The sequence below is a fragment of the Lissotriton helveticus genome, chromosome 1_1 (assembly GCF_964261635.1).
Source record: "Lissotriton helveticus chromosome 1_1, aLisHel1.1, whole genome shotgun sequence".
Taxonomy (NCBI): domain Eukaryota; kingdom Metazoa; phylum Chordata; class Amphibia; order Caudata; family Salamandridae; genus Lissotriton; species Lissotriton helveticus.
In genome coordinates, this window is record NC_136057.1 from 1,112,646,348 (window position 1) to 1,112,658,709 (window position 12,362).

At 47.5% G+C, this 12,362-nt stretch overlaps 1 protein-coding gene across 2 annotated transcripts in view; it reads right to left on the reverse strand.

Moving 5' to 3' along the window:
* The window catches only part of LTA4H (leukotriene A4 hydrolase), a 309,801-nt gene that overhangs the window by 133,735 nt on the left and 163,704 nt on the right, over positions 1-12,362 (reverse strand). For both annotated transcript variants that reach the window (XM_078678783.1, XM_078678777.1), the window contains exon 11: positions 4,682-4,793. In XM_078678783.1, the coding sequence (XP_078534909.1) occupies positions 4,682-4,793 (112 nt within the window). The remainder of the gene's footprint in view (positions 1-4,681; positions 4,794-12,362) is intronic.

Consider the following 12,362-nt stretch of genomic DNA (forward strand, 5'->3'; position numbering starts at 1 on the left):
GAACCTTAAATACAGTTTCTTTGCTAAAACCGGTTCTATAGTGTCTAGTTCTTTCTCAAAGCTATAAACATTCTTGAAATCTAGAAAGCTATCGGTGAGACTAGAGGGCCTGGCTGATCGGAGAGCTTCATGTAAGTTATGATGTTTTATGGTCTCTGCCAGGGTTCGCCTCGAGATGACTTGGCACGCGACCTCTGGATTGGACCAGAGATTCTCCATGCCAATCCTGGACGCCTGCCCCCTTATAAATGATAGCCACTTTATCCTCCCTACACCCGGACATGCCATCACAATCTTCAGTTCTTCTCTGTAACACTCAAGCTCCGGGACACTCCACAATCTACGCCAGTAGAGAAGCGGGCGTGAGGCAATTGCTTCTGCAATTGGCCTCAGGTTTAAGTCCAGCCTTAGTGGGATTAGTGGAGTATTTTTTGGTAAAGAGAGCAACTGTCTAATGAAATTGTTCTCAGTTATGCTAATCTCACTCGCTGGTCGGTGCCCCCAGAGTTCCGCCCCGTAGAGACTGGAAGATCTGGCTTGAACCTTGTATATTTCCAGCGGTGCGCTCACTAATTTATGCACACAGGATTTCTGCACTTTTAGAATCCCCCCCGCGGACTGAGAAAGCCCTAGATTAGCCCTAGACATTTGGGTATCCCAACTCATTTTGTCATTTAATGTCAGACCTAGGTAGGTGAAGTTATTTACCCTTTCCAGGGCTCGTCCATCCATTTTCGGGCGAGGGCAATTAATTGTGCTGGCATTAAAAACCATGTACTTTGTTTTGTCTATATTAATCACCAAATTCCTTTTCTTACAGAATTCGGTGAATTGGTCTAACACCCGCTGCATCCCCATTGATGTTTTTGAAAGCAGCAGGGTGTCGTCCGCAAACATAAGTGCAGGAAATTTACCGCCAGATAAATTAGGTGCGTCAATATTATTTACACTAGTCAGGTCATCGACAAGGCCATTTAGGAAAAGGGAAAATAGGGTAGGGGCAAGTACGCATCCCTGCCTGACTCCCTTCTCAATTGGAAAAGCTCGTGTCAGCTGGCCAAATTTGCCATATCGTACCTTCGCAAAGATTCCTTCGTGGAGTCTTTTGAATTGGTGACACAAGTAGGGAGGAATCCCCATTGTAGTTAATATGCTCCACAATTGATTCCTGTCCACCATGTCAAAGGCGGATTTGAGGTCCACAAATGTAAGGTAGAGGCTGCCCCCTTCCAAGACCACATGCTTCCAGTAAAGTACCTGGAGCCGTAGTAATTGGTCGATAGTTGATGTTTTAGCTCTGAACCCTGCTTGCAGGTGGGAGAGGATCTTATTCTCAATAATCCAATCTTGCAAGCGTTGTAAAAGCAGTCTGGCATACATTTTTTGAGTAACGTCGATAAGGCTAATTGGCCTGTAGTTTGACGGGGCCAGCGGGGAGCCCTTTTTATAGATCGGGATGATTTCGGCCCCCAGCCAGGTGCTTGGAACTTGTTGGCCGTCAAGGATAGCATTAAATAGGACGGTCAAGTAGGGAACCCAGATCTTCGGCTCATCTCTAAAAAGATCACCAGGGATCTTATCCAGCCCTGGGGCCTTATTGCGTTTCAATGCTTGTACCGCTAGTGTGACTTCCAACAGGGTAAAGGAGGGAGGGTGGCAACCGGGGACCAATCTCAAGGACGAGCTTAATAAGACTTTATTTTGGGAAGCAGGACTAGAGTAAAGATCACTGAAATAGACACACCAGGCTTCCTCAGCAATGTTAGGATCGATCTTTGCCTTGCCCTCTGGCTTCCCAGTGTGAACCAAGTTCCAAAAGGTTCTGGCATCTTTCACAATTAATGCCTGTTTGATTGCATACCATCTCTCTGTTTCCCATTCGGATTTTGCATGGGAGAGGAGATTCTTATAGGTATTCCTTGCAATCATAATGGAGGTTCTATTGCCTAGTTTGAGAGCGGATACTAGAGTGGTTTTCGCCCTCCTACAAGACTGATTATACCAGGGGTTAGTGTCCCGTATCTGTCGTTGGCACTGGTTTGATGGTTTGTGAAAGCTACCCGCCAGGGCCGTTATTAGTTCTTTATGAATAGCTAGGGTTTTAGCGCCTTTGTCATGATTTGGGACGCTCTCGTGCAGTGCTATCAGCCGCTCAAACTGAGGAGTGACGCTTTTATACAAAGAGGCCAGATTATCTGGCAACGACTTAATAGAGGCCCATCGGATTCTTTTACCACCCTGTGTGATCCTGATGTTACTAGAGACCATATCATCCTCTTGATACGCCCCATCGGAATGTGGCAAATCCAAGTCTGCTACCAAGGGATTATGGTCACTTTCCGATCGATCATATACATGGAATTGTCGGATCAATGGCCACAGGGACGAGCTAGCCATGAGATAATCTATTATTGATGAGTGGCCCATTCCATTATAGGTACTCCTTCCTGGGCTATCCCCCGGGAAGCGACCACTACAGGCTCTGAGCGAGAATGTGTACGTCAGTGAAGTGAGCTGCATAACTATATGTGTCCAAGATTTGGTTTGATAGACATTGGGGGGTGGGATCCGGCAAGCGTCATCCTCATCTGTTGTTATCTGGAAAACCCCCCCCAAGTGGCTCATAATGGCAGTTGAAGTCTCCCCCCATTAACACCTTGGTCTCGCTGGAGAAGCTGTTCAGTAAAACGGTTAAGGACTCTAAAGTCTGTGAAACCCCTCCCCCCTGAACAGGGCGTAGGTAGATGTTGATAATTGCTATTTTGGGTGTGTTTGGGCGAGTTAAGAAAATGCATAGTATATCACGGTTATTGGTGTTAATCCTTTTTATTAATTACATTGAGGTTCAAAGAGACACAATCTCAAAACATCCTTGCTATACTGGGAAAGAGACAACAGTGTAAATATCAATGAACCCCTATTTGACAGATCGTTTGAATTTTCGGTAGTGTGAGAGAGGGTGGAAATGGAGAATAGGACAAAAGAACACAATATCACTAATATTTGTGTTTTATCCAGAAATGGGCAGTCCTGTTACAAAGTGACATTGGCCCTAATAAAAGAAGGGGAAATGTCCCGCCCTCTTTTTATTCACTGGTATTTACAGGGACACTCAAGTTTTGCGGCAGTAGAGGACCAAATGAAGCACCAGGGGTGACTCGATGTGGTAAAAAAAGGCAGCGTAATAAACATTTTGTGGTAGAATTATTCCACTATTTCGACACACATTAACACCACCTGTTCTCAAGATTCATATCATTATTTTGATTTTAACAACTTTCGATAGCAATCTCCAACTAAGAATTGACCATTTAATCTTAGTAAAGGGCCCGCCACTATGTGACAATGTGTAATACTCATTTTTTGGCTAAATAAACTTTACTTTTCACTATACTTTACCATATGGAGGCTCCACAGCTGGGGTAGAGCTTTGTCTATGGTAAACTATAGGGAAAATGTAAACCTTTTATAATATATTAGCAAAAATTATTGTTTAATATTACTGCAAATTAATTTTCCATATCTATGCATATTTATTTTAAATATATAACAAAGGAAACAGCTACATTAACGTATTCCTAAATAAAATCGTTAGAATTATTTTTCTGAAGTTTAAATTAAGCATACATTTCCTTAAAGTAAAAACTTTTATGCAATAATCACAATTAAAAGTGATGTTTAGAATTAACAGGGGGTTAATTAAATTTAAAAGAGTTACTTTAATTTATGAATTCATAAATGTAGCTAAATATTTCATACGGTAAAAATAAAGGTTTTATATTTATATCTATTTTTAACAATAAATGATATTTACTGAACTATTTTAAATAATGCTATTTAACATTATTTCCTATGCTTTTTTGTTTTAAGTCCCCATCTCCTCTATTTCCTTTGGGAGGGTTTAGCAGTATCAGTGGTTGGCCATGTGTGGTGCTGAACTTACTATTGTTTCTTTTTGGCAGTGATAATTTACTCGTAAATTAAGTCTACACTTAGGAGTAACTTTACACTCTGAGCTTGTAAATAGCCAAAAGTAGTAAAGTTACTCAAAACTGAAAGGGTCAATTACAAATCTAAATTACTCACAAGTGTAAGCTTCCTTTGTGAATAGTCCAGTTAATTTTGAAGTGGGTTCTCTTAGACGGCCTTTGTAATGATCAGGGTGTGGCAGTGGTGTGCTCTTTGCTTAGAGCACATAGGAGCCATTTTTGCTTGACTTTGAAGTTTCTCCATTTTGTTTAGTGATTTCTCAGCCAGACCTGATGGAATGCTTTTGCAGAAAATCAAGCAAGCGTGTACCATGGGAGGACAAGCGAAATCTAATGGGGTGATTGGAGGAAAGAGAAAGCCCCTGGATTGCGCACTATTGGTAAAATGTGCTTATTGTAACAACGTTTTGTGAAGGAATAATGTAACAATTTTGCTGAAGACCACGCCTGAATGACAGAGCTTGTGAACTGGCTGCAGGGCGACCGATTGAGTTAGGAGACGAGAGAAAGGTGCTGAAGAGTCAATTAGCACCAGAAGTTCAGATACCCGATTTTTTTCAGGCAACGCCAATTAAGGTGTCAATGTTTCGACTGCTTCAGATAGTTTGCATTCATTCCAGAAGAGATGATAATAATTTGGATGATAATGTAAAAAAATAAACAAAAAAAAGCAATAGATTATGCATACTTACTGAGTTTTGAAGGTCCTTCCAGCCTCCCAGAGCTTGGAAATGCCTAAAGTTTTCACTGAACAGTCGACCCCCAATCCTTCGTTCCAGGTAAACTGTGTGACCTTCATTTAACCTAGTAAGATACAGAGTATTAGGTTTTTGCTTCTGTGATACCAATCAGTAGGAAGGAAATCTGCAGTATGGCAGTCCAAGCTATTATTAGCAAAAAGCAAATCTGTGGTAGACAAAGAGTGTTACAACATGGCAGACTGCCTGCCTTACTAAGGGTTATAGTCTGCACTGGTGGTTAATTTGGGATGAAAGTGCTTCAGCCAATACGCAAAGAGAACATTTGTCTGAAAAGAATGGCAGTGGGAGCACTTCATGCAGAAGTTCGCTGGCATTTTTGGGGGGTTTTTCAGAACCAACACCCTCCAAAGAGTGGGTTTGTTTCAGAGAAAAACCAAAAACAAATCAACGGCTCTTTACAGGGACAATTCTCCTTGCAAAATGATTTTCCATGCCCTCGCATGGCAAGCACGGAGCGTGTGGGGAGGGAGGGTGGCGGGGCGGGGGGGAATCTGCATTGTGAAGCTCACTCTAAAAAGTGTAGGCTTCAACTCTAAATTAGTCCACTAACCCTCACACCGGATCCTTCAGAAGTGAAATGCGTGCTCTTATTCACAGTATTATTATGAGTCTATTTAAATTGGTCAAGGGTTTATGAAATGAAAACTAAACATACCTAGTGCCTAGCCATCAAATTACCTTCTGGGAAGGGAAAGCAACACGGAACAAATGGACTGCCATCTATATCGCTGCAATCAAGATATCCAAGCTCCCATTTTGAATAAGAAACACATCTCCTCAAAAGAACTTGCCATGCTCAAAATCAAGGAACAATGCTACTGTGTAAGTAATACTGCACGTGTGTCAAAGCTACTAACACAGAAGCCAGGGTGCACGTTTCTTGAACTTTCCATCCACTTGTCCAACAGATGCTCACAGAGTATCTCAACTTGCAGGACAGATAAGCAAGAAGAAAGGTGGAGATCACATTTGACACAAAGAAAGTATCATATTACAACCAAGTCCTTCTAAAGGACTGAAATATTCAAAAGCGCCCGGTCACCATCTGATTCGCTGCCCTGAACATTTATAAAACTTAAATCAATGGTAGAGTAGGCTATATCAATGTAATTCCTTTTTTTTAGTTGGTTTGTAAGTGAATGAAAAACGAATATATTTAAAAGACCACAAGTTTCTATTTAGTTCAATTACTAATCTACAAAAGCTATTTGCTACTATATTTGTAAAACCTTCAAACCACTTTTAATAATAACCATATTTTCAGTAGATGTACTAAAGGTGTTGCAAAGGTGTCTCTTCCCTAACCAGACTTAGAGGATCATGAATTTGAGGGGAGGTGTGGAGAATGATTTACTCCTGAGAGACAAGGTCTGAAATTCTTTAAATGAAATGTCCTCCCTATGCTCATGTGCATAGTAAAAGATAAACATTTGACTTGCTGGATTTGGGAGTTTTCAAAATTAAATTCTTTTAACAAAATGAACGACTAGGAAATAAAAATGAGGATTGCGGAAGAGGCAAAAGAACATCCCTGACCAGCCAATCAGATATGTGAGCCATATGAATGCATTATTTACTCTTCAGGAGGGCAAGGTGATTTATCTGTGGGTGCTGTTTTTTGTTGAGTGAGTGAGGTACTGGTCTTCAATGCTTTTCTGCAGGGCATGATGCAACTCCAGATCTGAATCATGTGAAACAAATAGCACAAATAAGGTAAGGCCGACCTAACTTTTTCAGCTGTAGCATTAAAAATGATGTAAATGGGGGGCGTAGCAAGATGGCGGACGTGCTCTAGCAAGATCCCAGCCCCCTGGCAGTAGAATTAGCCTGAATCCTGGTTGCTTCATGGCTCTGGAAGGAATGTGTTCATGTGGAGGAAAACCCCGGGTGCCCCCCTATTTGGTGGTGCTGGTAGAACGAGGCTGCGCAGCTTCCTCCGCACACGAATGATTCAGGGCCTTAGGCCAAGCGTCAAACTGGCCAAGAAGAAAGTTGCCACAGGAGGCGCTACAAATAAGCCGGAGATGGAACCAGAGAATCAGACTGGAGAGAGGAGCCGTACCAGGCATCTGGCCTTCGGGAGTTGTGTGTTGTCCTCGATGTTGATGGCATAAGGGAGGAAGGAGCCCATGAGGTATGCCACAGGCATGGCCATGAAGCTGCCAGCATAGCCGGCACAGGAGCCTGGCATTCACCGAGATGCAGAGGACACCCAGAAGCAGATGTGCTGGGGCCGTGGAGACAGCAGAACACAGGGAAAAACACTGCAAAATTCCGTCCACCACCCGCCCTGTCCCAGAAATCCTCATCCAAAGGTCTGGATTGCAATTTGGACCTCGAAGTAAAAGATGTTGCCCCGTATTGTTATTAGATAGGCCACTGCTCACTGATGGCAAAACCCTCACACGGTGCCCCCACCCCATGATCGCCAAAAGCCGCTATCCTCAGAGCGGCAAGAGATGGGGATGCGGTGCAGCTCCAATCCTCCAGGATTCTCATCTTTCCCAATTACACTTGGCGAGTTCAATAGCAGTGCAAGTCTTTTGATGGTGTTAACAAACTGAGGGCACCGAGGCTGCAATATATGCTGCTGTTCCCGGCCAGACTACGGGTTATTCACAATGCCAAATCGCTATTTTTCAATACCCCAGAGGCAGCCTGGGTTTGGGCAACAGAACAGCGCACACAGTGTCTCTCTGCTTCTGAGTGGGGTTATTCAATGAAGGGTGTGGAAGAAGGGACCAAAGCCCCCCCCCCCTGACATGGAACATAAGGGCTTAGACTCCGAGCCAACTGTGCTGTTATTTACCCACTGAGAAGCTTAAAAATGAGGCGCTCAATATGCTGCAAGACGTACCCGAAGAGTGTGCCTTGTATCACCCGAACTCCCTCATTATTAGAGGCGTTAAATTATATGCCAAAATGTTGGTAAATATGCTCTTCTGGGTTATAAAAGTACTAGTACACCTGAACCAGTGTAATTTATGCCTTCGCTTAGTACAGGATTGCATTCATAGGGTGCACACAGTGGTAGAAAATTGATGTCATCCGGCAGACATGTGGCCATTCTTGTTCCTAGATTTTGAAATGGTCTTCCACTTCCTAGAGTGGGATTTTTTTCTGGGACATGCTGGGCCATAAGGGATTTGGGTCGAGATTCATCTCCTAGATACAGGTCCTCTCTAACAGCCCCAGGGTGCAGGTGCGAGTCAACCGTGTCCTATTGCAGGCCTTCTAGATACAACAGGACACCAGACAGGGTTGCCCATGGTCTCTTATTAACTCCCTGGCAATGGAGCCACTGGCGACGTGGATGAGATGGAATGTGAGGGTGAGAATGGCATGAAAGACCACATAGCGCTTATGCTGATGACATGTTGCTGTTTATGGCACTTCCTGAATGCACAGGGAAACAGCTTCTCCAGATGTTGAAGTTGATAGGAAGGCCTCCTGTTTGCTGGTTAATTGGATCAAGTCCCTTTTGGAGCCCTTAAATGGGTAATATGGAACCAATGAGCTGGTAGACCTAGCTCGCTCGCAGGCTGAGCTTCCAATATCTAGCCATTCAGGTCTCTCTGCTGTTGTCACCAACATAGACCCTTAACCTTGCCACCCTAGTCACTAGGATGCGATGGGACATTGCAAAGCGGGCATGGCTCTCAAACAACATCTTGAGTTGCTAGTCTTTAAGATTATGGTGCTGTCAAGCACTTTATACGTTCTCCAAAACTTTCCACATGCAAGCTCGCTGGGGTGGTTTAGAAGTTAAGGTCAGGGTGCGCCTTCGAGCACTTCGTCGTTTATGACCCACTCATGGTTTTCCTTGATCAGTCTGCTGAGTGCGTCCGCCTGAGCATTCTGCAGATGGGTAGCCGTTATCATCAGTCCTCTGGCTAGCAGCCAGTGCCAGATCGTCTGCGACAGTGTGCGCGATCTCGAGCCCCCCTGCATGTTGAGGTAATACATCGTGGTCGTCTTGTCCGTCTGTACAAGCAGAGAGTTGGTCTGGAAGGACAGATGAAAGGCCTTCAGCACCAAGTGAACAGCTCTGAGTTCCAGGAAATTGATGTGGTACGTGGACTCCGTCGGGGACCACGTTCCTTGGATCTGTAACTGTCCGGAATGCGCTCCCCAGCCATGGAGAGAAGCATCCGTCACGATAGTCTGAGTGGGAATGTCCTTGTGGAACGGAACCCCCTTGAGGAGGTTCTCTGCCGAACACCACCATCTCAGGGACTGCTGAGCGTGCAGAGACAGTCGTATCCTGTCATCCCAGTTCCCTCGCCTCTGGTCCCACTGATCCTCCAGACATTCCTGCAGCGGCCGCATGTGTAGGCGTGTATGTGGAGAGAGGAAGATACAAGAGGCCATTGACCCCAGTAGAGAAGACACCGTCCTCATTGTTGTAGATGGAACAGCTATGAGAGCCTGAGCGTTCCGAAGGAGCGATAAGCGTCTCTCCTCCGAAGGAGACACGCTTGCTGACAGCCTATTGATGGAGGCTCCCAAGTACTGTAGGCACTGGACCGGAGTCGGGACAGACTTGGACATGTTTATGTGCAACCCCAGCTGGGTCAATAGAACGGCCGTCCTGTTGAAGTGCAATTGCGCTATCTGGAAGGTGGAGGCTTTGATCAACCGATCGTCCAGGTAAGGGTAAACAAACACCTTGTTCTTTCTCAGGTGTGCCGCCACCACTGACATGCACTTTGAAAAAGTCCTGGGCGCAGACTTCAGTCCAAACGGGAGTACGGTGTATTGGTAGTGATTGGTGCCGACTTGGAAGCGCAGGAACTTCCGGTGTTTCCGTGCAATGGGCACATGGAAGTACGCATCCTGCAGATCTATCGCGCAAAGCCAGTCTCCCCTTTGCAGCTGTGGGTAAATCTGGTGCAAAGACAGCATGCAAAACTTTTCCCTGCGAATCCATTTGTTTGCTTGTCGCAAATCCAGAATGGGCCTGAACTCGTGCTCGTCTTTCTTGCGCACCAGAATGAAGCGCGAGTAAAGACCCTTTCCCCTTTGAGACATAGGGACGTCTTCGATCGCCCTTTTTCTTAACAGGGTATCTGCCTCCGCCTGGAGCTCGCGCAGTTGGAACTGCGAGCACACCGGTGGAATCGCTGGAGGCGGGCTGAGAAAACGAAGACTGTATCCATTGCAAACAATATTCAGCACCCACTTGCCTTGAGTAATTTGTCCCCACTCTGCCAAGTAATTTTGTATGCTTCCCCCCCACCGGAGCGGGTAATGGAAGAGGGGGAAGTAGCACCTCAGGGCTTAGACCCGGCCGGGCCCTTGTTCGCGGAGGAGGACTGCTGACCACCTCTGCCCCTCTGGCGCTTTTGGAACGGCCGCCGCTGGTACTGCTGCTGCTGCTGCTGTCCAGCCTGCCGACCTTGCCCTCTGCCCTGCGCACCGTAACGCCTCTGGAACGGGCGGAAGGTCTTCCTCTGTTCCTTCGGCTTCTCCAACCCGACAGCCGTCAGGGTTTCAGCCTCCGCCTTCATGCGGGCCATCTCCTCATCCGCATGTTTGCCGAACAGGGTCGCTCCTGAAAACGGTAGGTTGGCGACCCTCTGCTGGGCCTCTGGCTTCAGTGACGTCAGACGCAGCCAGGCGTGGCGTCGCAGGTTGATCCCATGGCAGTACCCGTGGGCTGCCAAGAGCGAAGAATCCGCAACCGAGCTGATCACCTGGTTGGAGACCATCTTCCCTTCATTAATGATCTCTTGGAAATCCTCCCTTCTGTCCTTGGCAAGGTGTTCCAGGAACTGCTTCAGGGACTCCCATAAGGCCCGGTCGTAACGGCCCAACAGAGCCGAGGCACTCGCGGCCTTCATAGAAGTGGAGGCCGTACCGCAGTCTTTCCTGACGGCCGAGTCCATCAAGCGGCTCTCCTTGTCAGGAGTGCTGTTTTCTCGCCGCCGTCACTATCACCGAGTCCGGTACAGGGTCCGAGGGAAGGAACGCCGGGTCTGAGTCCGGGGCCCTGTATTTCTTTTGCAGCCTGGAAGGTGCCGATTTTGTAGAGGCAGGGGTGAGGAAGAGCTCCATGGCAGGTTCTTCCAGCCCTGGCACCAAGGGCAACATGGGGCAAGACAGCTGTTTCTTATGCAGGGTCTCGAAGATGACTGAAGTCGATGGCGTGGGCACCGTGAGTGTAAAGCCCAGTTTCGTCGCCCCACGTAATAACACCTCTTGGAAGAAGACTATGTCGTCTACTGGAGACACCCTCGTCCGAGGGGAGTCCGACAACGTAGGCGAATAGTCCCGGGCACTGGACGAGTCCGTGTGGCGGGACCTAGACCTGTCCCTCCTGTGGCACCGTCTGGAAGAACGACGGTCACTTCTGGATCTGTCCCTCCGCCTGGATCGAGATCCCGACCTCCTTGGCCTTGGTCTGTCCACTGGCCGTAAAGGAGGGAACCTAGGGCGTGGCAGCCCCGTAGGTGGTGTCTGGAGATGAGCAAAGAGAGAGACCTTGGTGGAGGTGGCGGAGGAGGTTTATGGGGAGGGACAGGAGGCGGTGGAGGCGTAGGATTACGCGGAGGAGGGTCCTTGGGCAACGGGGGAGGCGTAGGCGTCCTGGGCCGTGAGGGCGAAAAGGTCTGGGAGTACTCAGAGCTCAGAGACTCTACCACTCTTCTTTTCTGCGCCGACCTTGATGGGGTAGACCTAGAGGCCGACCTCCTCGTGGAAGAACGACGGCGCGACCGTGGGCTCGTGGAAGCCGAGGAAAGGCTGACTACAGAGCCCTGGGACTCCGTCCTGGTCTTAGAACGCCCCCTAGGCGTTGATTTTCTCCTTATCGATGCTGACCTCCTCTTCGACGTCGAGAGTCTCGGCATCGATAGTCTTCTCGACGTCGATGATCTTCCTCTTCGACGTCGAAGATATTAGTCTCGACATCGATGATCTCCGTCTCGACGACGAACGTCGAGTAGACGCCGAACGGCGGTGTCGCCTCGACGGCGAGCGCCGGTGTCTTTCAGACCCTTCACGACGTCGATGGCGTCTCGACGACGAAGCGGTCCTCGACGTCGACAGGTCTCAACGTCACTCCCCTCGATGTCGAACGGCGACGTCGCTTCGACCCAGAGCCCTGGGGAGACGGGGAGCAGACGGTAGTGATCCCTCTCGACGCCGAGGCTATTGACGTCGACGGAGCCCTGGGTCAAAATTTTTGGCCTTCTCTTTCCTGGGGAGCCCCCCAGGGGCCGAAGTACGGGCAGAGGAAGAGGCCTCTCCATGCCCAGACCCACCTTGATCTTGCTGTCTTCTTTGCTCCAGTCCTCGGAGCAGAGTCTTCTCTCTGTCCTTCAGGGTCTTGTTGGAGAACTGCTGGCAGATCTCACAATCCACAGGGACATGAGAAGAAGGGAGACAGAGGATACACACCCTTTGTGGATCAGATTTGGCCTTCTTCCTGGCACACTCAGGGCATTTGTCAAATAAGGAAGGCATATCTGACACAAGAGTGGCCAAACTCACCAGAAAACTCCAGCCAAGGGAAGAAGGAACAAAAATATGTCGAGTGAAACACTCTTGAAAAGTGTAAAAACATTGGACAAAACACATAAAAAGGGAGAGCTCAATGCTCCAGGGTCCT